General features: G+C 50.4%; 3 protein-coding genes across 5 annotated transcripts; 1 reads left to right on the plus strand and 2 right to left on the minus strand.

Moving 5' to 3' along the window:
• Positions 1-359: 359 nt before the first annotated feature.
• On the minus strand, positions 360-7,751 carry CNTD1 (cyclin N-terminal domain containing 1). Its single transcript, XM_066366324.1, has 7 exons — positions 7,583-7,751; positions 3,986-4,061; positions 3,566-3,734; positions 2,445-2,607; positions 1,827-1,971; positions 1,093-1,189; positions 360-530 (listed from the first exon to the last, which is right to left on the minus strand). Exons 1-7 carry the CDS (start codon positions 7,749-7,751, stop codon positions 360-362), a joined length of 990 nt encoding a protein of 329 aa, XP_066222421.1.
• Positions 7,752-8,090: 339 nt separating this feature from the next.
• On the plus strand, positions 8,091-9,226 carry COA3 (cytochrome c oxidase assembly factor 3). The gene is made up of 2 exons (XM_066366325.1): positions 8,091-8,346; positions 8,677-9,226. The coding sequence occupies exons 1-2, from the start codon at positions 8,133-8,135 to the stop codon at positions 8,784-8,786; spliced, it is 324 nt and encodes a 107-aa protein (XP_066222422.1). The 5' UTR covers positions 8,091-8,132; the 3' UTR covers positions 8,787-9,226.
• Positions 9,227-9,784: 558 nt separating this feature from the next.
• WNK4 (WNK lysine deficient protein kinase 4) lies at positions 9,785-25,184 on the minus strand. 3 transcript variants are annotated; one of them, XM_066364096.1, is made up of 19 exons: positions 24,442-25,184; positions 22,885-23,057; positions 21,674-21,894; positions 21,233-21,390; positions 20,631-20,719; positions 20,331-20,547; positions 18,240-18,504; positions 17,896-18,017; positions 17,609-17,667; positions 17,391-17,508; positions 17,019-17,135; positions 12,709-12,846; positions 12,171-12,225; positions 11,463-12,067; positions 11,326-11,386; positions 10,810-11,218; positions 10,524-10,723; positions 10,303-10,358; positions 9,785-10,152 (listed from the first exon to the last, which is right to left on the minus strand). In XM_066364096.1, exons 1-19 carry the CDS (start codon positions 25,054-25,056, stop codon positions 10,150-10,152), a joined length of 3,681 nt encoding a protein of 1,226 aa, XP_066220193.1. In that variant the 5' UTR covers positions 25,057-25,184; the 3' UTR covers positions 9,785-10,149. The 3 variants fall into 3 exon arrangements, with proteins under 3 accessions (XP_066220193.1, XP_066220192.1, XP_066220194.1); XM_066364095.1 differs by having other exon boundaries at positions 10,261-10,358; positions 24,442-25,183; XM_066364097.1 differs by lacking the exon at positions 10,303-10,358.
• Between the last annotated feature and the right edge of the window lie 433 nt (positions 25,185-25,617).

Genomic DNA, 25,617 nt, shown 5'->3' on the forward strand with positions numbered 1-25,617 from the left:
AGTCAGGGTCAACCAGTTGGTCTCAGTTTTTGAGCCCCTGGTTAATACTCATCTCCATGTCTGATGTTCTCTCTTAATGAAATGAACAGTTAAAGCCATAAATACCTTGTTAAGCAAAAATGAACCAACTTCACTAATATTCTGTCTCTCCCACCTTTTTACATTTTCAGTCTGATGCAACAAAAAGGACATACTTGTCCACCTTAACTCTTGTCTTTGATGCAGAAAAATAAGCATAAAGTTGGAAAACACAGTTCAAAAGATCCTTGAAACTTTTGTACTCTGGGTATTAAAGTAAACAAAGGGAGGGATGAGTGCCGTGATAGAAGGCTGTTTATAGCTGGCACATCCAGCCTGTCTCATGTGTTGGAGGAAGCGGCAGCTTTCAGAGCTCTGGCCGCGAGGTGGGGAGGAACAGGCTGCTGTCGCCTGGGAGTGTTGGCTCCCACGCTGTGAGTCAGGATTGCATAAGAGAATGCAGCAATGCTCTCCAAGGCAATGCCAGTGATGCTCTGCAAATGCCCCACAACCTTCAGAAATAGAGACAGATTTCTTATTACTGAATCATCTCAACATGTTTTAGTGCACAAATTGCTTGGGCTGTTCTCTCAAGCCAAGTATAAATTTTTTTGTTTCTCTGAATTTACAGAGAAGATTAAGTCCAGATCCCAGTGTTTGCCAATAGCCAGATTACACTTGGATACCTTTGCCCTGATGGTGCTAGTGTGGAAAGTTTCTGCTAGACATTTCACTCGGCTGGAGATAAGTTTTGTGAAATGTGAGAGGGATGTTTGGGCCTTGACCTTTTCTCTATTTGGGACGATACATCTATTGGACTTTAAAATGATAGTGGATTATCATCATAAAGGGAAATGAACAAGCTGAACTGGACCTCCATTCCAATTTCATAAGAGGAAAACGACACTTCAGTTCTAACCTAGTTTTTCCTCTCCTAAATCCTGCTCATTCATATTAATCCTGGGACTTGGCACTTATCTTTTATAGGTTGTTTTCTGTTTTCCTTTAACGAATGGGGGAATGCTTTCTATTAAATGAATTCTGACCATGCTGGTCCTGCTCAGTGGTGCATACCTGGCTCCAGCACTCGTGGTTTTGGATGAAAGCACTTGCTGCAATGATTCCTACTGCCAGCAGCATAAAGTCTTCCTTCACCGAAACAAACTTTTCCCTGAGTGATTAAAACCATTATTAAGTTGGGAGCTAGAATGAAATTTGATCTTCCCAATCCTAGGGTCATGGAACTTCAATTGTTGTTTATGTTGACCATCTTGGATATTTTAGACATGGAAGGAAATGGTCAAATAATAGCTAATCGACCCTTCTCCCAGCCTCCCCCAAATCACCTGGGATTAAAACATGAGCCTCCTGTCTGGTTTATAGGCCTTTTGTTGTTCCATCTGTCTCCCTAACAAATGTAACTGTGAGGCTTTTTACCATTCTGACTTTACAGTAATCAAACACTTGTGTCCAAGTTGCAACCTTGTGACTGGCTTCTTTTCCCAAGTGACTGTAAAAGCAGTCCAGTAACCTCAAATTATACACAGCTATAAAGAAAGAACTAGAAAATAATTACTTGAAGTCATTTAAATTTAAGAGTAAAAGCAAAAAAAGGCATTTAGGGTTTTGCTAATTGGGCTCAGTCATCTGCATCCAAGCAACATACCGGATGTTAATTTGAACCAGATAACCTGTGCAGGTTATCTGGACCAGGTGCCTTGCTAGGTAAAGTGCATTCCCCAAGTTCTCATGCTGCATTCTAGACTCCCTGTCTCTGGAGGGAGCCTACGCTAAAGGGGTTGCCTTACCCTTGCAGTTGACTGGGTGTGGAGTTCTCAATTGAAGCCCTCAGCAGGCTCTCATATATGGGCTCATGCAGAAGATAGACTAGGTCGAGCAGGGTTAGACAGGTTGCATGCAGCTGTGTGGCTGGGACCAAACAGCCATTGTATCCTAGGTGGAGTATGGGCATGGTAAAGAGCATTATGCGGGTCTTTTCTGATCATATCAGTTGTTATGTAACATAAAACTGTTGAGCTGCTAAAGTGCTTCCTGGTTTCTTTGCTTTACTGTAAGAAACCTCTTTAGTTGGAGGTCAACTTTAAAGGACAAAGGGAAAGATAGAGAAATCTCCATATAACATGCTGTATGTTTGTTTGTTCCCCTCTTATCTCATGCCTCCATAAATTCACCTCTTTGATCCTGCAATAAGAGGGTGCCTAGTGAGTCCAAACAGCAGCCAGGCACTGAGACCTAGATTTCTTTCCCTGACAGGTACCAGTGAGAGCCCTTTCCTCAGTCATCCCAGGCTTCTTGCTGTTCCTCACTGGTGGGTTCTGCCCACTGCCCCCAAAACCCTGAGTACATTCTTACTGTCTTCTCTGGAACACTCCAACCCACAGTCCCTGACACACTTAACAAAGTACCTAGAACCTCAAGGAGCATCTCCACATATGCCAGTGGAGTAGGCAGATTGATTTGAAAGTTCAGGGACTTCAAAACATCAAGCTCTGACTCCAACAGTTCTTCTTTAGTGTGTAGATACCCTAGAGCTTGGAGGAAATTCAAGACTGTAATGTTGCTGATTATCTGAGCAAGAAAAAACAAAAGAGAGAGAAAAGGGTGTCAGAATGAAGGTCATACATCTTGGCATAGTATCCAAAGCCCTTCACAGTCCAGCCCATGCCTTCATCTCATCTTCTGTGTTGGTAATTCCCCCTTACACTAATGCTGGTCATGTAGAGCTTACACTTCCAAACCCACCAAGCTCTCCAAGCCTCTCTCTACACATGCTGTTTCCTGTATCAGGATCTCTCTTTCCTCCCCCTTCTCTCCCTGCTTTCCTTAACTCCTCTCTCTCTTCCCTTAAGACCCACCCATCTTCCACACTCCTCCCCCTTCAAGAAGTCATTTTCTCTAAATACACTTCCTGGACTCTCCAAGGCTAATAAGGTACATACACAGCCCTCAGTATTTACACTAATCAGAACACTTTCCCACATTGTTTGCCTGTGTGTCTTCTCTCATTGGATAGTAAGTTCCTTGAGAGCACAGACAATATTTTTACTGTTGCAGCCATGGCACCTAGTGCAGCATCTGGCCACAGAAGACAATAAATATTTGTTGAATGAACGATACTTTGTTATATAGGCATTGGGTAGTGATGTGGAAAAATTTATCCTTTATAAATGTAATAGCTTGCCTTCAATACTGATAGGCGTGTTGACAGTTCAGACATTTTATATCAACTGTCCTTGAGTCCATGGGGAGAAAAGGTGACCTGTGTGAATAATGGCATCTATCCAGCAATTATACTTTGGGAACAAAACTTCAGGCTATCTAATAACCGCCTGTGCGTGTGCGTACGTGCGCGCGGGTGCGTGCACGTGCGCATGTGTGGGAGGTATGCTTAGGGAGCATAATTGCACTCTGGAATTTCCACATAAATAGTATCACCTAGCCTAGGAGGAGGTTTCTCCCAGTCACCTTTGGATGAGCTGGTTTCTTTCTAACACTCAGGTGCCCATGAGCAATCCCAGCTCCTTACTTTGTAGTGGAAAGAAAGTTTGCTCGCCAGCTGAACACATGACACAAGACGCAGGATAAACTTGCTGAACAGCTGCTCTTTCAGAGCCCTCCAATTCTGAGGCACTGTCTTTCCTCTCAGCTGGATTGTAGCTTGCCTACAGATAGTCTCTGCCTGCTTAACCATAAACCTATAAAGAAGGGAAAGGGAGAGTGAACAATCCACACTCACTCAAACTAAGGGGAGTTTCTGCTTCAAATTCTGCTACATCTTATCCTCTCCAATAGCAATTGCTAGCTAAAAAAATTTACATTTGCAATAGAGGGTGCAAAACGAAGTGTCATAGTAAGGGGAAACTAGTACTTTTTTTTTTTTTAAGATTTGGGGACATTAGTTGTTCTGAGGGTACCACTTACAAAGGCCTTATGCTTAGGGCTTTACCTTTCTAGGATTTCCACAGCCTGGTAGCTCACGGATTTCTCCAGACACCATTGTTCAGACAGAAGAAAAACAAACTCTGCCAAAACAGGAAAGAAGAGCCTAATTCACAAGGTGCAACCAAAACCACTCTGTGAAGTCTTGGCGTTGTGTAAAAGCCATGGTGGGGCCAAGGGAAGAAGGTCAAGAGGTGAGAAAGATGAGACTGAAACAACCCAAGCTAGCTTGGTTCCCTTTGCTGCCAATAGGCAGATCAGAGGCATGAAAAGGAGGCTGACTGAGTGCCAAAGACAAGGGCTTACCAAGCCCCCTCAGTGACCCTGGAGACTTCCTGTGGGTCTCAGCTGATAAAAGGCTTAGCCAGCTACACACAAACATACCAGCTGGTCTAATTGGCCTGAACATCATGCTGGGAACCCCGAGTTTCAAGGGAGATTTTTGGCTAGATAAAAACCCTAACCCCTATATTGTTTGCAGTGGAATGTTGACAGGAACAGAAAGGTCCCTCCTGCAGCTTCAATAGTCTTTATAGTACTGTTTGTTTAGTAACCACCCTCTGAAGAACTCCCATTGCTTTACAAACATGATTCACCTTACAGCTGGACACCATCTCTCCACCAACAGTTTGTTGGGTAAATGTGTGGTGGCTGAGCCTCTCCTCAGGAGCAGGCTTGTTACGGTGGAGTGACTTGTTTTGAAAAAACATCCTCCAAATCAGGGCACACAGCCCAATTTGGGGAGGGGAGGGGAGTCACTGGGAAGGCGGGAAGGGCCAGATACCTTGGCAAGATTGGAGGCTGCCTGTTTCTCTTTTAAAGAACCACCCCAGATAGAATTTTATTTAGTTTGCAATATCATGAGAGGGTGGAAACAAGGGTAAATGTTAGTGCTCAATAAAGAAACCTGCAAAACTGAGAACTTTTAGCCCTGATCAGCAAAGAATTACATACAAATTACTATATGTTTTCAGGGAAATTTTGACCTTAGAAAAGAACTATCAAAGTTAAGCAAGCACAAGATAATTTAAAAATCTATTCAACATACATTACACATAGGTATATGTACAAAACCTTATTGTTAGTAGAGATTAAAGCTCTGCTAGCAGTGTCCAATGAAGAGAATTAGTTTAAGCAAGTAAGCAAAATACCCTAGAATATTTGCATGTTATTAACCAATCTTTTTATTTAATAGAGTTTAGGCTTTGTTTTCTTTGTGAGTGTGTGTGTATGTATAGTTGTCAGTTTGGTTTTGGTCTGAATTATCTGGGCAATTGTTTCTGTTTTTCATTTTAGCTTGCCAAGAGCACAGAGCTGGGGTTAGGTGGAATGGATGAGGGTTGCACCTCTCCCTTGCTGCTGGCTCCACCTCCTGCGCTTGCAAATATACTCAGATCTTGCCTGACCAGGTGGTGACGCAGTGGATAGAGTGTCGGACTGGGATGCGGAGGACCCAGATTTGAGACCCCGAGGTCGCCAGCTTGAGCGCGGGCTCATCTGGTTTGAGCAAAGCTCACCAGCTTGGACCCAAGGTCGCTGGCTTGAGCAAGGGGTCACTCGGTCTGCTGAAGGCCCACGGTCAAGGCACATATGAGAAAGCAATCAATGAACAACTAAGGTGTCGCAACGAAAAACTGATGATTGATGCTTCTCATCTCTCTTCGTTCCTGTCTGTCTGTTCCTATCTATCCCTCTCTCTGACTCTCTCTCTGTCTGTAAAAACAAAAACAAAACAAACATACTCAGATCTATTCTTAACTAAAAGACCCTCCCTTATTGTCCTCGTAAGCTAAGACTTTGTCTAATTTCTTGAAAGCCTAGCTTACATCTGCTGCTTCCACTCCACCATTCACTTCCTAATGTTCTGCAATCTGGCTTCTATTTTTTCCTACTTGCTGAAATGATTGTCTCAAAGGCCAGCAAATATGTCCTAACTGTAAAATATCATGACCCTTTTGCCATCCTCATTCCCGTGGTTCATATCCCTGAAGCATCTGAAACTGCTGGCCATCATTCCTTCTTAAAACTCTCCTCTTGCTTCCAAAGATCTCTTGGTTCTATCTTCCAAACCATTCCTTTTATTTCCTTCACAACTCTTCTTCCTACTCCAATTTCTGGAACACAAAATGTTTCCCAAGGAACTGTCCATGACCTTTTTTCTCCCTCTAGTAGCTCATCCTCTGCTACAGTTTCACAGTATCATATATGGAGATAATTTCCAAACCTTTATCCCTAGTTCTGACTTTTTATCTCTCCTCTGGCTTTTTAAGCAGCCTTCTAGAAACCTTCCTCTGTTTTATAAGCACCAAAATTCAGTAGATTCAAAACCAAAGCAATTATCTTTCCCAAACAAAAGTCACACTTCTGTTTTTCTGGGGGTTTTGTTGTTGTTTTTAATGTATGTGTGTGTTTCCCTTAATGGCTCCACTATATTCCCAGTCTCCTAAGCTCAACTCTTCGGCATGGTCATCTTTGTCCTCTTCACTTCTTCAGTCCATCCACTGTGGTACACTATATGTTCTTTTTTTTTAATATTTTTTATTTTATTTATTCATTTTTAGAGAGGAGAGAGAGAGAGACAGAGAGAGGAGAGAGAGAGAGAGAGAAAGAAGGGGGAGGAGCTAGAAGCATCAACTCCCATATGTGCCTTGACCAGGCAAACCCAGGGTTTTGAACTGGCAACCTCAGCATTTCCAGGTCGACGCTTTATCCACTGTGCCACCACAGGTCAGGCCATTATATGTTCTTAATCCATCCTTCCTACCTTGTCATTCTCTCAGCCTTATTATCTAAACTACTAACACAGACGCTACTGGTCTACCTACCTCCCATCTCTCTCTACTCCAATCCATCCTTTACATCACAGCCAAAATATTTTTCTAAGGCAAAAGGTACAGTTATATCACACTCGTATTAAAAAACCTTCAATGCCTTCTTGCTTTCCTACCAAGCCAAGTATAAACTTCTTACCTTGGCACTCTAAGTTCCATATGGAATGTCTCCAAACTACCTTTCTGATCTTAATTTCAACTTTTCCAGTGCTTTGGCCAACATGGCCTACATGGTACTCACACTTACCCTGAGTGTCCCTATTTCCATAGCTTTATTCATGTTAGAAACGTTGACCCCCCCCCCCCCCTTACTATCTTTACCAACCAGAATGTCATCTTTCAAGGCCTACTTCAAATGCCAGGATGCCTGGAGGACTCCTTTAATTCTTCCTATCCACACCTCATCTCATCACTCCTTTCAATTACCCTTAAAAGCTTGTTTAATCTCGTATGTCACTTATTCAACCATACTTGTACCTAAGCATTTGCAGATTTGCCCTAATATCCTCCAAGGATTATAAACATGGTTTGAAAGCAGGAACTAGATCTCCGTTTCATCTTTCTATCCCAGTCAACATGGATAATAAATACTCTGCACATACGGAAAGCAAGGGTAGGGTGCTGGTGTGTCTCGTTCATCACTATATCCCCTGCACCTGGCATACAGTAACTTATTTGAATTAATAAAGTAAACTGAATCTCAAGTTCGGTGCCTCAGAGACTGATGCCCGGGTCTCCCCTAAAAACCCAGCTCCCCGGCCCTGCGTCCACACCCACGATCCGGGTCTCCCTGAAGCTGCCCATCCAGCCCGTAGACTCCTGCACTGCTTGCTCATTCTGCTGCGCCAGGTGGAGCAGAGCGTCTTCAATAGTCTCTGTGGCAACAGCTCCAAACTGAAATTCACTGAGAGAGGCCAATCTTGGCCTTACAGGTCCGTCCATTTTCAGAGGCCTTTTTGGACACCCAGACGGCTCACTAGACCCAAAAACCAATGCCCTTATCTCCTTCCAGAGCCTTCTGCCACATTCTGGATTCGTTCTCCCCTCCTCTGTGCTTGTCCTCGCCTCAAGTCTGAGGAAAACCCAGTGCTACCACGGCCTCCAGCCCTTCACAGCCTTTTCCCTCCTCAACGGCCGCGCACCCCTCAGCCAATCAGAAAGCACGGCCGTTTCCCTTCTCCCCGCCCTTCTCCTAAGGCCAAGAGACGCACCGGGTTGGTAAAAGAAAACGCGGACTACAGTTCCCAGCGTCCCCGGCGGCGGCCAAACGCTGTTATTCCCAGCAAACTCCGCGCCTGGGGACTGCGAAGGGCGAGCGGCACTATGGCGGCGTCGGGATCTGGTGACCCTCTGGATGCTAAGAGTGGACAGGCTCCTGTGGCCCAGCGCATCGACCCGACTCGGGAGAAACTGACTCCAGCACAGCTGCATGTCATGCGTCAGGCGCAGCTCGCCCAGTGGCAGAAGACGCTGCCACAGCGGCGGACCCGGAACGTCGTGACCGGCCTGGGCATCGGGGCCCTGGTGTTAGCTATTTGTATCCGTCTGGACTGTAGACTCAGGGAGACCGCAGATGGGGGTCAGAGAAGGGGAACAGAGGCGTGTAGGAGGGCAGTGTGAGGATGATAGAAGGAGTCTGAGCTGTGAAAGTCGAACGCTGAGCCAAGCGTTTAATGTCATTTTAAGATGCTCTTTTAATGTAATTCATTAGTAATAACGGGGTCGGAGTTAGGGCTTGGAAGAACAGAGGGCAGAAGATCAACTCACTGATTTGGGAGGATGAGAGATTAACAAGTGTGGTGGAAACAAATCTAGGAAAGGGGAATGTGCATATATTCCAAGTGGTTTCCCTAACCCACCTCTCCAGATGGTTACACCATCTACTCAGTGTCCCAGGAGCGTTTCCTAGATGAGCTGGAAGATGAGGCCAAAGCAGCTCAAGCCCGAGCTATGGCAAGGGCATCATCAGGACCCTGATTCAGATGGGCATTGCACATCTTCAGCCTGCTGGAGCCTCTTCACATGATGGAGGATGCCCCGTGACCTCGTAGAAGTTGAAGCCTGCTCACAGCATTGCTGGCCACCTTACAAACCTTAGACAGTGACTGAGCCCAAAAAGACCGGGAGTTATGCATTTGGCCATCGTCAAGGGAACATTGCCCACCTCATACTCAGTATGTGGCAGCTGAGCTATTCTTATAGTTTGTTTTCTTTTTTAAAAGGTACCCAACCTTGGCTTTTCCCAAGCTTTCTGACTTTGTGATTTATCCCCTTCACTTCCCAGGGGCTGGGAGGAAGAAAGACAAGAAATGGGCTGTTATTGGAGTGGGTATGACAGCTCTGGCAATGTTGGGGACTATAGGAAAGATGGGGTCAAGTGGAGAATAATAAACTGAGTCATCTCTCTTGGAGTCAGATGAGTGTGTTGGGCTGACACTTCATGCTGGAAAGCTCCACAGGCAGTAGCTGCAGCGGTGGCATTGCCCCAGGGAGCTGTAAATGTTTAACTAGAATTACTTTTTCCGTGAGATCTTTCCACCTGATTTAAGGGAGAACTCATGGTGGGTCACTGGGCTGTTTGAGACTAAACCACATCTTGGGGATAGGAAGGTCACTCTCTGTCCTCTACCCTCAAGAACAACACACTAGTCCAACTTTGGCATTTCTCACCCTTAGAGAGAAAGGTCAGTGAAGGATGAGGGACAAGCGGCTTTTTTTTTTTTTTTTTAACTTCTACTGGGGCCCACCTGTGTAAATGTAAGGTGATGTCTAGATGGGATCTTAGTTTGGTGAGGTGGGTCATTGACCTTGCATTTTTCTTATGAACTGCTGGCAGGAAACCAGAAGGCTGGGCATCTTCTACCTTTGCCTCCTATAGTGAGAGGAAAGTCCCTTCTAAGTCTTCCCCTTCTTTACCGCACAAGCCTTTGTCCCCAGTTTTTAAGGCCTGACAGACACAAATTCAGAGTCCTGGTTTCCAGCATTTTTATTGACTGCTGCTAATTCTTGTGAGAACACCCTGTCCACTTGCCCTGCTGGGAGTGTGCCCTCTGGAAGCATCTGTGCTTGGGTGGTATTGCTTAGTGGTTGAATCTTGGCTGAGGAGGTAGCAGGGATGGGAATGGTAGGCTGCAGAATTTATACCTTCTACACACAGCAAATAGTTCTCATATTTTTGGCTCTTCGCTGTAATGGAACAACACTCTCCATGCCCCTTTGTCCTCCTACTCCCTCAGTGCTGGGATCTTCCTTGCAGAGTAGTGCTGGTCAGCAGATTCTGAGAGCACACGCTACATGGTGGGTCCTGGTATGGGGGAGACACATGGCTTCTGTTCTGAATTCACTGCAGGGAAAAGAAAAAGTACTGAAGAAACCTCCAGGGTGGGAGGAAGGTGCAGCTGCAGCCAGTTACAAATTCCCTGGGCTCTCCCTCCCTTGGGCCCGCCCTCACCATCCTGCCAACATCCCCGGCGAATGTCACCCCCTTGCTTGCCCGCTGCTCCTGGGAGCCGGTGCTGCTGCCACTCAGGGAGTTCCTTCGTATGATGCCTGGGTGCAGGATGGGGAGGGAGAGCACTGAGTGAGGGAAGGGGCCGCAGGGAGACAGGGGACTAGGCCCCACAAACCAAGGTCAGACCTCCAGGGCCTGAAAGAAGCTGCATCACTAGGGAAATGAACATAGGAAAGATGGGAGTCTGGCAACTGCAGTCTCACCAGGGCCTGGGGGCTCGGAGCGCTGCAGGCTGTTGCGGCGGGATGTGGGGAAGCTGCCCTTGGAGAGGCGGCGCTGGCGGCTGGAAAGCATGGCAGCCGGGGCCACGATGCCCGGCGGGGGCTGCTTCCCAAGCCTGCTGTACAGGTCCTCAATTTCCTTTTTCTGTAGTGTCTGCAGTGCCTCCACCTCTGTCAAGTGCCTGAGGATGCACCAGGAGCATGAGGGCTAGTTACACGCTTTGCTCTCCCAAGTCCGCTTCTTGTCCTCCATCCTCCCCAGACTCACTTCTGTCGAAGGCTCTGCAGCTCAGCCCAGAACTCTTCATCCTCCCCACTGCTCTCTGATTCCTCACTGCTCAGACACAGGCTGCTATAGGAGTAGTTCATCCACACTGGGCTGGGGTGGCCCAGGGGTAGGGAGCTGTCCCCCACTTGGGGCTCCTTCCCACTGTCCCTTTCCTCCTCAATTCCAGCCCCCAAGCCCTCGGCTGCGCGGTCACTCTCGGCCAGAGCTTCCCTGGCCTCCGGCCCGCCTCCAGCACTGTCCTCTGTGTCTGAGCTTTCTGAGGTCAGCTGAGGAGTTGGAGGCTTCAGGGAACCAGAAAGAGCCAGGGATGTTGGTTGCCTGGGAAGAGGCTCAGGTGGTTCCTTGGATGAAGTCACTTGGAAACGCCCAACAAGCTGGGGCTTTCCCTCTGTAGAGAGACAAGGAGGGAGTCATGGAGAGAGGGGGAGAAACCGGTGGTGGTATACCAAGTGGGTTGATAGTGGGCGGAGGAAGGTCAGTGGTCAGAGGCCTCACCTTCAGAGATGGGTGCCAGTCTGGCTTCACCCAGAAGTGGCCGAGCAGGATTTGGGGAGGCCTACAAAGTGCAGGTCCATGAGGAGAATGATCCAGAATGGAGCCCCCTTAATCATCCCTCTTGGTTTCATACTTACCTCACTCTCCAACTCGGCTGTCAAAGGCGAAGGCCTCTCCTGGCCACAGGGAGCAAGGGGGGCGAGAGGGGGCAGGCTTGGTAAGGGACCAGGAGGGGCTGGAGGAGACTGGGAAAGGAGCCCAGGTGAGGGTGACAGCAGGGACTGGGCCACAGTCATTACTGCCAGTGAGAAGGCACTAGCCAGAGAGAGGAGAGGGGCTGCTGTGGTGGGGGGGAGGGGTGAAGCAGAGGAGCATGGGAGAAAGGAATGAGGCATGAGAGTGCCCTGGGAACCACTGGGAGAGAAGGGAGGGGGGGAACTGGGGGGGAGAGAACTCTGTGGAAGCTGAGAGGGTGGAACTGGAAACTGGGATCCACTGGGGAGAAATGGAAGTGGAGAGCTGGGAGGGTGTGGATAGAGGTTTGAGACCTGGGAAGAAATTGAGGAGAATGGGGTGGGGCAGGAATGACATGGGGGAGAAGTGATGGGGAAGATGGGACTCGGAAAAACAGGGGTTCCAGGAGAAAATGGGTTTCCAGGAGACAAGGGGGCTCCAGGGGAAGATGGGGAGGTGGAGAAGGCTGCCCAGCTGCCATGCTCCAGGGAGGTACTGCTCTGGAGCTCTGCGAGGGGAGAAGGGAGTGTTGAGATTCCAATCCATTTGCTGCGCCTTTCCCAGGAGCAACCGAAGGGTTGGGAAGAGTACGGACAGAACTCAGTACATACCACTGGGTGGGCTGGGGAGGGAGCCTGGGAGGGAAGGCAATGGCGCTGGCTCCTCCTGAGGGAGAGAAGGGGCCCACAGTCACAGTGGGGAAGAGCCTAGTCTTAGATGGAAGCTTTCAGACTAGGGTTCTTAAGCTAGGACTCATGGACCTCTAGGAGTCCACAGACAGATTTGAGGAATTCAAAAATGTATTGCTGAAAGGTAAAAAGGCATGATGGCTGTACCTTACTTAAGTGATTCAGAAAAAATATGTGGACACACAGAAGGGAAAGGAGAAAGATAAAATTAGTGTGGCAAAACAATTGGCAAGTCTAGTCTAAGAGTATCTGGGAGTTCTTTGTACAATTCTTGCAACTTCTTTCAATGAGTTAGACATTTTTCTAGAACAAGGGTCCATGGCTTTCATCAGAGGTTAAGAGCCACTAGTTTAAGTTCCCAGAGATGGAGAGGGGTTAGATCCAAGGTGACTGGTGAAGCAGAGAGTAACGAAGCTGCAGCAGAGTCCGTTTCCCCCTGGAGGTGCCCAAAGGGTCTGACCTGAGGACCCAGGGGGTTTTCGGCAGCTTCCACAGGGCCTGTATCTCTCTTCAACAGGGTCTCCACTCTCTGGATAATCTCCCGAATCCGGTTCAAGAATCCGGCTCGCTCCGAAGGTAGAATGAACTCATTATACACCTGGCAAAGGTCAGCAGGAAGGGGGATGGAGGATTCAGTTATCCCACTCATCTCTTTCCCCTGCCCCGATTGTTAAAAACCAGCCCTTCACCCCACCACTTCTGCCAACCACCAACCTAAAACAAGTATTTAAAAAATGTCTACTGAGTGTCAAGCACTGCGTAGCATTAGCTATTTTCCTCTAAGCTGTAGAGGAAACTAGCTAGCCTTCATAGGATGCACATATATATTAGAGACTTTACATATCTTATCACATTTAATGCCAACAGCTTTCTGGGATTTGTATTAATACCCCTATTATAGAGTTAAAATAACCAGTACTCAAAGGTTAAGTTCAGTCTGCCCAAGATCACAGGATTTGCACCCAAACCTGTCTAAACCAAAGCCTGAGTTCTTTCCACTGTTTCCTCACATGCTTTTGGACACAGTTCTGCTCTCATAGGGCTTTTAAAGTATAACACAGATTCCTGGCCAGTTAGAGCATCATCCCAATATGACAAGGTTGTAGGTTCCATCTCTGGTCAGGGCAGATGCAAGAATCAACCAATGAATGCATAAGGAACAACAACAAATTGATGTTTCTCTCACTTTCTCTAAAATCAATCAATCAGCCAATAAGTAAATAAAATATACCACACAGATGTGTATGTGGCATGCGCACACACATACACTTAAATAAAAATGAGGCAATAAATAGTAAATATAACATTCCACAAACACTTATTAGCACATATTATGTGTCAGGCATTGTGCCAGGTACTGTGAGAAATACAGGGAAGCATAGAACAAGGTCCTGGTCCTGAAGAAGCCCAAAATCTAGTGGAAGAGACACATACATACAGAACTCAATACACTGCAAGTCAGCCCACGACACGTGAGGCATTTATGATTGAGGGATAGATAACAATGCTGTTCTGGGCAGGGGAAAGGGAGAGTTGTTGTTTAATGGGTATTGAGTTTCAGATCTGCAAGATGAAAAAGTTCTGGAGATCTGTTTGACAACAGTGTGAATATACTTAACGCTCACAAACTGTATACTTAAAAAGGGTTGAGGGCACATTGTATGTTATGTGGGTTTTTGTTGTTTTTTGTTTTTTTTTTAACAGAGAGAGAGACAGATAGGGACAGACAGACAGGAACACAGAGAGATGAGAAGCATCAATCATTAGTTTTTCGTTGCAAGACACCGTAGTTGTTTATTGATTGCTTTTTCATATGTGCCTTGACCATGGGCCTTCAGCAGACCGAGTAATCCCTTGCTTGAGCCAGCGACCTTGGGTCCAAGCTGGTGAGCTTTGCTCAAGCTAGATAAGCCCATGCTCAAGCTGGCAACCTTGAGGTCTCGAACCTGAGTCGTTTGCATCCCAGTCTGACGCTCTATCCACTGCGCCACTGCCTGGTCAGGCTGTTATGTGTTTTTTAACCACAGTTCTTAAAAATGCTATTCTAAAAATAGAGTAGGTGATACCACCCCAGGGGGTGCAGGGTGGAGGGAGCTAGAGGAGCTGGGAGGGTGGCACCAAGCTGAATTTTGAAGGATGGATAAGAAAAACAAGCCTTTAGGACCTACTGTGTGTGAACACATCTCATAGATTATATCATAGCATTGCCCTTCTCATATATATCACATCTCATAAATTATATCAGAACATCTTTGCAAAATAGATATTATCACCTACATTTTACTGATGAACAAGGGAGGTTCAGAGAGGTTAAGAAACTTGCCCAAGTTCACTGAATTAGTAAATAACAGCTGAAATTTGAACTCAAGTCTTAAGTGAAAGCCCATCCTTTCTTCTGTTCCACACTTCATCAGGAAGAGAAGGGCAGTGCAGGCAGAGAGAACAGCAGGAGTAATAGCTCTGGGGCGTGGAAGGGCATGGCACGTTCACAGAGTAGTGGAGACTTGAGTATAGCTGAAAGTACTGCGAATTGTAAAGACCATGTTCTAGAGTTTGGCTCTTACTCTGTAACCACAAATAGCCACTGAAGATTTTGGGGGAAAAGCAAGATCAGATTTAAGTCTCAGGAGAATTCTGCTGCAGAGAAGTGGAGGGTAGACTGGTAAAGAAAGAAAAGAGGGCAGTGGGTCCTGGGGTCAGGGGGCGGGTCTCTGTGGCAGCGTGAGGCCTGAGTGGGCTTGAGAACCCAGTAGAGAAGGCTCTCAGGCAAGAGGCGACAGACTCCTGAGCAGATAAGGCAGAAGCAGAAAAGCTCCCAGCCTCTTCAGAGGACCATTTAGAAACCAGGGTGACTGGAGGAAAGATTCCAGAAGAGGCAAATAGCTTGATAAAAAGGTGATACTTTTGCATGCCAGGTGATAGTTTGTCTTTGTCCTGGACACGAGCTGAGTGACATAGAGGAGAAGCGTTTTTAGAAGACAGTACCTGAAACGTGACGTTTCTCCCATTCCCTTCCCTCCTTCACCCCGGAAGCTGACAGCCACCGCTCTCACTCCACTGAAACTGGTCTCTCACAAGGACCTTCTCCTGACAAAAACCAGTGTGATCTTGCCTTAGGCTTCACTCTATGCCACCTCCTTGAAACTCTCTCTTCCCTTAGTTTTTACTAACATCTTTCGGGGCTCTTCCTACCTCTCAGGCTCCAGCTCTGTGCCCTGTGATGACCTGTGCCCCCTCCCATTCCAGAAGTGGAGGTATCCACTGAGACACACTCTCAGGCTTTCTATGCCTCTGGTTTTGCATGCCCATCTCCCTTCATTCTCAGTTCTATACTGACGACTCCTAAATCCACCTCTCTCTCTAGCCCTGCCTGACTCACATCCTGCGACTGTGGACAATCTTATCTTGCCTGTCATTGAAGCTCACCATGACCCCTAAGAAAAGCCCACTTTCTTTTCCATCTTCCCCTTTTCTTTGATAGTCTACTCCCAATAGTCCCTCCAAGCTACAAGTCACCCTTGATATCCCCTCTCCCTAACACCCTATCATATCAACTCAGCAAATATTTACTGAGTACCATGTGTATTGTACTACGTCAATAAATTATTGTATTACAGAGTAATTTATTTGCTTGAAACCCCTTCCTGCTTCCCAGATAATCTATTGTTTCCAATCCACACCTGGTTTCTTGTACCCACCTGTCAACTGGATTCCCTACCCCCCACCCACACCCACATCCCATGGCAGATCGGTCTTCCTAGAACCTATTCTAACCATGTTACACTCTGCCTAACTCATAAGACCATCTATAATCCAGGCCCACTCCAAATGCCCAACTTTGCTTCCAGAAGGACTTTTATTGGAACCCTTAATTTAATTTAATTTTATTTATTTATTTATTTTTTGCATTTTTCTGAAGCTGGAAACAGGGAGAGACAGTCAGACAGACTCCCGCATGCGCCTGACCGGGATCTACCCAGCACGCCCACCAGGGGCGATGCTCTGCCCACCAGGGGGCAATGCTCTGCCCATCCTGGGCGTCGCCATGTTGCGACCAGAGCCACTCTAGCACCTGAGGCAGAGGCCACAGAGCCATCCCCAGCGCCCGGGCCATCTTTGCTCCAATGGAGCCTTGGCTGCGGGAGTGGAAGAGAGAGACAGAGAGGAAGGCACGGCGGAGGGGTGGAGAAGCAAATGGGCACTTCTCCTGTGTGCCCTGGCCAGGAATCGAACCCGGGTCCTCCGCACGCTAGGCCGACGCTCTACCGCTGAGCCAACCAGCCAGGGCGGAACCCTTAATTTTAGTGGTTTCCTCATGAAGATCTCCCAATGCCATATTCCAAGTTACTCCCTACTTCTATGCCTTTGCCTGTGCTGTACCCCCCCAGACTGCCCTTTCTACCCTTCACTGCCATTCTTACCCATCTGTCAGACCTCACCTAAATCCTACTTCTTCCCGCCCCTGCCCCCAGCCCATCCTTCACGTATAGCCACAGTATTGCCATCTAGCATGGACTTCACTGTAGCACTTGTGTATATTCTATCTTAGTCTCAGATTGCTCCACCTGAGGATCCAAACCTCACTGGATAAACAAATCTCCCGCAAAACAAGGGCAGAGATGTCTTTGGTGACATTGTGCTGAGTGTCAACCAGTGCTTTAAAAACCCTTGCTGTTGGTTGGGGCAGGGGGAGTTCAGCAACAGGGAACACCAGGAGAGAGAGTCTTATCCAAGACTTAGACACTCTATCCTCCTATTTCTCCCCCTTACCATGGCAGCTGCAATCTCCTCCGGACTGTCCCCATCCAGATCAAATCGGAAGGTCACCATCTTGCTGTTGTGTGTCTGTAGCTGGCACTCAACCACTCTGTCATTCTGGTCTGAGACCTTCAGATTTAAATTCAGCAAAATGGAGGAGGTCAAGCCCTCTGTCCTCTCCTCACATGTCCCCACCCCACCCCAACCAAGTGATGTGGCTGGATTATAATTGGAGAGAAGCAGACGCTGCCCCCAAAGTCTGGCTGCCGCTTGGGTACCAGTCACACACTGCTACTTCCCTTTTCTGGCTGACCTCCCCCATCCTCCTGACAGCTCCCTCCTGGCCCTGAAGGTTGTTCCCCACCTCCTGTGCCTCTTCCTTACGCTAGTGACACGAAGCCGGGATCGGGGTCTGCGCCGGAGATTTCTCGCGAGGGGTCTCCTCATCCGTCCCATCCCTTCACCCACGTCGCTGAGGCCTGATGCTGCATCTGAGGCGTAGCTACAAGAGGGAAAGGAGATAGGAGGACTGTCAGGGAGGACACTGGGACCCCAGAGCTCCATGTCTCACCCCAGCACCCCAAACTCATGCCAGAACTTACCTGTCTGCAGGGGAGAAGTCACTACCAGGGCCAGAGCGTGGGATGGATAGGGCAAAAGCCTGCAATAGGATACAGGTTCTTGAGATCAGGGGAAGATCATTGCTGGCCCCCAGGAAGGCAGTTTCAAGGATGCTGAGGTAGTAGGGAGATGGAGTTAAGGAAGATGAGGACAACAGTGGTGGATCTCCAGGGACATGGGGCCCGGTCATGGGGTTGGATTTCACAAGGAAGGAGGTAGGTCATAGGCTTTGGATAGCTGGCAACCCTCCCAAGTGACCCCCTCTCACCGAGGGCAGGCAGAGATGGGACTCAGCGGGGCTGGATGGCACCTCCATAGGGGGCTGAAGGGCAGGGTCTGAGGCATCCAGGAAGCCAGAGGAGCTGAGGTAGCCATCAGTCTCGCAATCCGCTGGTGGGTGAGGGGATCGAAAAAGGGGAAATAAAGGAGAGTGGTGGCAGAGGAGGGGGCTGCCTGAGAAGGGAGGGGCCTGGAGTCGTCCAGAGGAGCTCCAGGGCTGGATGTGGAAGGCAGGGTAAGTGGCAGTGCTGCTGGGTTGAACTCCTGGGCAAGGGGTGGGGTGCAGAGGCCAAGGGTTCTGGGAGTTACGTGCCAACGTCAGAGGTGACTTACAGGTGGTAGATGAGTAGCTGGCATGGCGGAAGAGGAACAGCTGGTGCTGGTCTGCCTCTGGCTCCTCAGGCTCAGGGGGGAAGGAACTGGGAAGACCAGGAGTCATGGGAACAGCTGGTGGTGGGGGTTCTGGCTCAGGGGGGAGGGCCTCCAACTCCCTAGCTTTGCGTAGCTTCTCACGCTTCCGTTGGATAGCAGCCACCCGTTCACGTACTGCACGGGCCACTGGCTGATAATCAGCTTCGCAGACTAAGCCCAGGGCCACCTGGAGTAGGAGGGTGAGGAACACAGGTTGGGCCCACCCTCCTCAAAGACCCATCAGAACACTTTTGTGGAGCCTCTAAGTCTAAGACATAGGAGGAAGGAAACCGACACTTATTGGTTACCTACTGTACCCATTAACTAGCAATCCCTTACACTGTCACTATTCAATCCTCCCAATAACCTCCTGAGGGAAGTCTTATCAACCCCATTTTAGAAATAAGTTGATATTTCATGTTTATACAGTAAGTCACTTGCTTTCGTTTGGGGGGAGGTGGGACATTTGGCAATATTTGGAGACTTTTTAGTTGTCATAACTGGGCATCTACTAAGTAGAAACCAGGGATTCTTCTCAACATCCTACAATGCATAGGACAGTCCCCAAAACAAAGATGTGAATGGTGTCCCGGTCAAGAACCCCTATAAACCCTGGCCGGTTTGCTCAGTGGTAGAGCATCGGCCTGGCGTATAGAAGTCCCGGGTTCAATTCCCGGCCAGGGCACACAGGAGAAGCGCCCATCTGCTTCTCCACCCCTCCCCCTCTCCTTCCTCTCTCTCTCTTCCCCTCCCGCAGCCGAGGCTCCATTGGATCAAAAGATGGCCCGGGCGCTGGGGATGGCTCCTTGGCCTCTGCCCCAGGTGCTAGAGTGGCTCTGGTCGCGGCAGAGCGACGCCCCAGAGGGGCAGAGCATCGCCCCCTGGTGGGCATGCTGGGTGGATCCCGGTCGGGCGCATGCGGGAATCTGTCTGACTGTCTCTCCCCGTTTCTAGCTTCAGAGAAAAAAAAAAAAGAGCCCCTATAAGTAGCAGGTCAGGATTTGATCTCAGGTCAGTGCTATAGAAAACTGTTCTTATGCCACATTTCCAGCTTCTTGACCCAGACCCACAAAGTTGACCCCCACCCTTTCAACTTTCATTTTTCTATTGATAACCTTATATTCTCTCCCTTCCCCCTCAGGCCTTCCTAAGCCAGGCCCCCAAACTTTCCCCATATCTTCTGCCTCCCAGGTATACCTCTCCTGTTCCGACAGCTTGCTTTCACCATCTCCTTATTCATTTCAGCAACAAGCTTTGCTGGGCACGTAAAGGAGGTCGGGTGGGGTGATGTGACTTAAAGGCTGAACAACCTGAGTTTAGATCCAGCTCTGCCACTTGCTTGGCGCCTTGACAAGATATTCAACCTCTCTGAGCATTCATTTCCTCACTAATAAATCAGGGTAAAGTCATTCCATGTAGAGGTGGTAACAATGATCAAATGCATGAGAAAGTGCTCTAAGCCATGTACACATGTGGGCTATTAATAGACTCCTACCATGTGTCAACACTGTCAGGAACAGAAAAATCAGTAAATAGTCTCAGCACTTAAGGAGAAAGAAATGTATCCTGGTGGAAAACAAGACCACTGGTGGTGGGTCCTGCCACTGAGGACCTGCTGAAGTGAAAAGCAGCTTTTAATTTTGACTCTAGTCTAGAGGGTCCTGAAATTGACGGTTCTGAGCATGGAGGACGAAAGAAGAGAGAGAGATGGGGTGTCGGGGTGAATAAGAAAAAAAAAACGAGAGAGAAAAGAGTAGCTCGATAAATTGCAGAGAAAGGCATTCCAGAAACATCAGATCAGCAGGAAAGAAAGCAGGGAGGTTGGAGGAGCCAGGGTCTGTCTTGGAAAAGGAAATCTTAAGCGTGTTGAACACAGGATGTGTGTGTGGGTGTGTTAAGAAGGAAGGGGCAGGGAGACACTGGCAGGAGATGCCGAGAAGAGTGATTGGGCCATTTCGTACCACCCCGAGGCTCCTCAGATGCCCGCTGTAGGGCAGTCTGCCCTCCCCTCACCATCTCCTGCGCCACTTCCTCAGCTGCGTCCCGGCCCAGCTGGAAGAGGAACTCAATGGCCTGGTTATCCCGTGGACGTCCCCCGCGCCGGGCGTCCTCCATGCGTAGCCAGAGCTTGAGGTCAGGCTTCTCCCCGTCATCCTCCTCTGCCAGCTCCACGTGCACCCCACGCTCCTCGCGGAAGAAGGCGTGAGCCAGAAGGTCCTGGATGGTGAACCTGTGGGCCAGCGGCGCCCAGTGAGCCCACCCCCCGCAGCCACCGCCCCAGCAACCCACCCAATCTGGCTCCCTCTATCCCACCTTTCATTCTTATCCGTGCGGATGCAGCCTTCAATGATCTCCTTCACCTCGGGTATTTTCACCTTGTAGAAGCTGTTTGGCTTTGTGCCCTGAGGGAAGGGGTTGCTTTAAGCCTCCAGCTCTCTGCACCCTTGCTATGGGCTTGATGCGCGCGTTCGCACACACACGCCCGAGGAAGCAACACTTGCAGTTGCAAAAGCACTGTGACTGCTACTAGAACATTTGATTTCAATTCCCAAACCCCCAAGTACCGACAGTGTGAACTTAAACAAGTCTGCCTCTAAGCCAGTTTTTTTCATTTTAAAACGCTGGGCAGAATATTTGCCATGCTGACCCCCTGGGGCAGCTGAAAGAATCCGATGAGAGATTGGAAGTGGAATCATTTGTAAACTCTAGGGAGCGCTACACACACATCATTATTCTAAATAGCTTAATCTGGGGGGGGGGGGGGGTGCGCGCGCGCATCATATCCTTCAGTGCAAACCAGGGCATCTTGTGTCTAGCCTGTTTTCATTAAAGGAAAGGGCACTGACCGCGGACTGGTTAGGACAGGAATATGGGAGGGGACCTGGAATTCCTTCTCCTCTCCGGCCTTCTCTCACCGAGGTGACCTTTCGGTAGATTTGTGCGGCATTCTGGCACTCAGAGTAAGGGTACTCGGAGGTAGCCATCTCCAGCATGCACATGCCAAACGCGTACACGTCCACGGCCTCATCGTACTTTTCTTCGTACATCTCCGGCGCCATGAACTCTGGGGTCCCTGTAGGATTCACAGCAGGCATCAGGCTGCAAAGCCTCCCTTCTGGCTTCTTCCTCCCCTTGGGTGTACATAGGCTGGGCAGCCCTCCAGTTCTGGAGTGCAAGTGGGCGACCCTTCACCACTGCAGTAAGGGGGAGAGGAGATGCCATAGGTCTCCTCATTTTTCCTATGGTTTTCTAACTCCGTAGAACTCGAAGGACCCTGCTGGGGGAAAGGGGGGACCCCAAGCTCTCTTCTGACTGGGAGAGGTAGAAATGGCAAAGACCGTTCTGGCGGGACGCACCGATGACACTCTTGGCAAAGGAAGCACGCTTGAGCGTGGCCAGGCCCAGGTCCCCGATCTTGACGGAGCCCGTAGGGCCCGTGATAAAGACGTTGTCACACTTGAGATCTCGGTGCAGGATGGGGGGTACCCGCGAGTGTAGGAAATGAAGCCCTCGCAGGATTTGACGGCTCCAGCGCTGAAGGACTCGGGGCTTCATCTCACGGAATCGCCTCAGGTATCTGGGGAGAGTACAGAGCCAGGATTGTTGCGGGGGGGGGGGGGAGCGGGGGAGCAGCCCCCCCAGAAGTTCTCCTAGCCCCACCAGCACCACTACCCATGCATCTTCTGCCCAGCATTCTCCTAGCCTAGGTCAGCGCAGGGATCCAGGGAGAAACTGAGTTGGGAAGTGTGGTAGGCACACATGGGCTATAGGGCTGAGGCCAAGGTGCTGGGTAGCACCGGAAGGGATGACTAACTGCCCCAGCGTGGGGGAGGGCTCTACAAAGGAAATAACTTTTGTATTGCATCGTGAAGGATGAGTAGGAGTTCAAGGGTGAAAAGGGGAAGAGATGGAGACTTTCCAGGGAGAGGGGACACTGTGCTTAAAGGCATGCAACCAACAAGCCACAGAGGAGGATGGGAGGAGGTGCTGGGAATTTGGTTTGTCCGAAATTTAGGCTGAATATGAGGCTGGATCCTAAGGGCTATGAGCAAGTTAGGAAGTATGGACTTTATCCTAAGAGCCCGGGGAGATCTTGAAGGGTTTTAAGGATGGGAGTGATAGGGTCAGATTTGCAATGGAAGGAGATAACCCTGGATTGCAGGAAGATAGGATAGTTTGGAGAGGAGAGGGATAGAGCGAAGGAAGGCCCTCTGAGGGGACTGCAGGTCTCCAGACCAGTGAGGTGGCAGCAATGTAAGGGTGTAGATGGGGCAGTGAACGCTGAGTGGGGAGATGCAAGGAGGGACTTGGAGACAGACCGATGGGGGAAGGGTATGCACAGAGTGGAACGAGAGGAGGCATCTGGGGAGATGCCCAAGTTTTGGCTGGAGTACTGAGTGGACCTTGCTATTCATCAAGGCAGGGACACAGGAGGGGTACGTGAGAGATAGTGAACCTGGTGCTGGACCTGGATGTAGAGTTTGAGGAGCCTGAAAAGTTTCAGAAGCAGTGGGAGCTCCCACCACCAACCCTCCCACCAACCATTATAACCAATCGCAGAGCTCACGTCTTCAGCGTGCCAGAGGTCATGAGTTCCGTGACCAGCACAATGCAAACCTGGCCCCTCAGCACTGACTTCCACGAGTCATAGAAGCGAACGATGTTGGGGTGCTGCAGCCCCTTGAGCATCTCCACTTCTTCTGAGAATCGCTGCCGCTCTGCTCGCGACAGTTTCCGAGTCTGTGGGGTAGGGGATAGGAGTCAAGGTCAAGTCAAGCCCAGGACACCCCCCCCCCCCCCGTGGAAGGAAAGGATGGGGCACAGGGGGCGGGAAGATGATGAGGGCTGAAGCTGTGGGATGGGGCTGGGTTGGTGAGATCGCAGGCCTAACCAGCTGTAGACCCCGAATTTCAGGTACGCCCCCTCAAAGTTGCTCAATGACACGCCCATCCTGGGTCTGGGGCGGCCTCTTGGACCCCCCGCTGGACACAAGCGGCTTTATGCAATCGGGTCCTGGAGCCCTGAGCTCATTCAATAGCGCCTTTGTGGCCGCCCAGGCAGGCCTTGAGGCGGGAGGGGGCGCCCGGGGGCTGGCAGCAGGCTGGCAGCAGGCGGGCAGACGGCGGACACAGAATTGGGGCCGGCAAGGGGGTTAACCTCAGAAATTGAGAACTGCTAGAACGAGACAGGAGGCAGAAGGGCTGCAGAGGGAAGTACAGAGAAAGGAAGAATCAAGGACCAGGTGCCAGGAGACTGCCCCCTGTCCCATGGCTGTCCCGCCTGTCTCATCACCCTCCCTCACCCCCTCCACCCCAGTTTGGCCGCCTCTCCTAGCCTGGCCTAGAGCCTGGGGTGCGGCACTGGCAGGAGCAAGGGGCAAGCCCAGTGCCAGGACTCCAGGAAGGACCCTTCCCCCAGGCTCTGTTCCCCACTCGGCATCTGAAGCTGCTGGCCCCAACTTGAAACCCACGGGACTCAGCAACTTTGGGCCTGGGGAGGGAGAGCCCAGGTAGTCAGTGGGATAAAGAGCAGGACTGGATTCCAGCCAGGGCCTGAGCTCCTTGTCTCCTCCTCCCCCAACTGTGGAGAAGTCCAGAAGTCTGACTGCTCCAGAAGGGGCCTGGAAGGGCCCCATCCTGCCACAACAGCTGAACTCTTCTTAAGTGGAGAGGACTCTGCCCCACTCCCTGGCCTCCATCATTCTGCAATGATCCAGGTTGAGGGAACAGGAGGACCAGGGTCATGCTGTGGGTCTCAGGACTTAGGGGAAGGGAGGGGCCACTGCAGGAAAGTAGTAAGGCCAGCCAACTTTTCATACCTGAACTGGCTCAGTACCCAATTTCCCACCCTACTTCCCACTTCTCAGGGCTGAGTATAGAGACTTTAAAGTGAGAAAATGTCCAAACCCATTGGGGAACCACCACACACCACCTGCCTCAGTTTCTCTTTCTGCCGCCCAGAATCAGCCAGATCCATGGGTCATCAGAACAAGTGGGAGCAGGAATGTCTGGACATTTGACTGGAAAAATACATCCCTCCCTTGTTGCTATCCCTTGGGTCTCCCATCCCAAGACCTCCAAAGGGTCCCATCCCAAGGTGCTGCCAAGGGGGCACCCAGCCGCACCTGCAGCTCACACCAGGCCACCTCCACCGTGGTGTCGGTGTCTAGCCCTCGATACACCGTTTTGAATGAGCCACGTCCAATCTCAATGTCAAACTTGAGGTATCGGCCGTCTGGGGACGTTGCCACAGCCTGGGTCTCTGTGTCCTCCTTTTCCTCCTGCTCCCTCCGCCGCTCCTGGGCCGTGGCTTCGGGGACCCTCGGCGGTTCCCGAGACCCCGGGCTTCCTGCGGAGCACGCAAGCTCTGGACACACAGTGTCTGCAGCCTTTACCGGGGCTCCTCCAGTGCACGTGCCCTTGGGGGGCTCTTCGGAGCTAGGCGGTGGAATCCTTGCGGGGTCGGGACCAGGAGAGTCCGGAGGATCGGGGGGCTCCGGAACGGGTGAGGCTGTCTGGGACCAAGAGCTCAGCAGCCCCAAGTCAACTGAACTTCGGCGGCTGAGACGGGAAGAACGCGGCCGGGGCTCAGTCTTCCCGGAGAAGCGACGCGCCCGGCGAGCAAGGGGCCCAAGACGGGGTGCCCCCGTGGCAGTGACAAGGGGCGGGGGCCGCAGAGCCAGGTCTGCCTCCGCCTGGGACATGGGGACCGCGGTCTCTGGAGCCGAGGGTGCCAGCATGAATAAGGGCCGGGCGGCGCAGGGCGGTAATACGGCCGGCTGGAGAGGAGGTGGCTTGACAGGCGGAACGGCTGGGTGCGCAGCACTCAGGCTGAGCTACTGGGGCCCTAGCCCCCAGCTCACCCGCCCCGGAGCCCCGCCCCTATTCCCCCGGGGCCGCCCCCTCCGAGCGGCGAGCGGTGTGGATTCCGGTGCACAGCCCTTCACCTCATACGTCGCCCCGCCCCCGGCCGATCCCCCTCCCTCGCCTCCCCACGCGCCGCCTTCGGGCTCATTCCTAAGAGCCGGGTGCGAGGTCGTGGAGTGTCCTCCCGCACTGAGTGCGCAAACCTGTTTGGGGGGGCACGATGCTGGATAGGGAGAGGAAATGTGACTGTGGCTCGCCAGCCCTAGAAAGGGGGGTGGCTAGGGGGAGGCCACAGCACGCCTGCACGCCCCAGATAAGTAGCACCACCCCTACTAGTCGTCCAGAGTTGCACCAGGCTGACCATACAGAGGTCAACGGAAAGGTCTGGTTTTCTCCATTGCCACCATCCCTCCTGGCTGCACAGAGATGGGTGT

This window comes from Saccopteryx leptura, chromosome 2, assembly GCF_036850995.1.
Source record: "Saccopteryx leptura isolate mSacLep1 chromosome 2, mSacLep1_pri_phased_curated, whole genome shotgun sequence".
Classification (NCBI taxonomy): Eukaryota; Metazoa; Chordata; class Mammalia; order Chiroptera; family Emballonuridae; genus Saccopteryx; species Saccopteryx leptura.

What these genes read in the sequence shown, in the direction of transcription:
- CNTD1 (XM_066366324.1), bottom strand. Translation starts at nt 7,751, where the DNA reads ATGGACGGACCTGTAAGGCCAAGATTGGCCTCTCTCAGTGAATTTCAG. An exon ending in CAGGGAGACCCGGATCGTGG is followed by an intron (nt 4,062 to 7,582) that starts GTGTGGACGCAG and finishes CTGTTTTGGCAG; the next exon opens with AGTTTGTTTTTCTTCTGTCT. An exon ending in GATGCTCCTTGAGGTTCTAG is followed by an intron (nt 1,972 to 2,444) that starts GTACTTTGTTAA and finishes TACTCCACCTAG; the next exon opens with GATACAATGGCTGTTTGGTC.
- WNK4 (XM_066364095.1), bottom strand. Translation starts at nt 25,056, where the DNA reads ATGCTGGCACCCTCGGCTCCAGAGACCGCGGTCCCCATGTCCCAGGCG. An exon ending in ACCTCTGGCACGCTGAAGAC is followed by an intron (nt 21,895 to 22,884) that starts GTGAGCTCTGCG and finishes TACTCTCCCCAG; the next exon opens with ATACCTGAGGCGATTCCGTG. An exon ending in CAGCCGAGTTGGAGAGTGAG is followed by an intron (nt 11,387 to 11,462) that starts GTAAGTATGAAA and finishes TGCACTTTGTAG; the next exon opens with GCCTCCCCAAATCCTGCTCG.
- COA3 (XM_066366325.1), top strand. Translation starts at nt 8,133, where the DNA reads ATGGCGGCGTCGGGATCTGGTGACCCTCTGGATGCTAAGAGTGGACAG. An exon ending in GGCCCTGGTGTTAGCTATTT is followed by an intron (nt 8,347 to 8,676) that starts GTATCCGTCTGG and finishes CCACCTCTCCAG; the next exon opens with ATGGTTACACCATCTACTCA.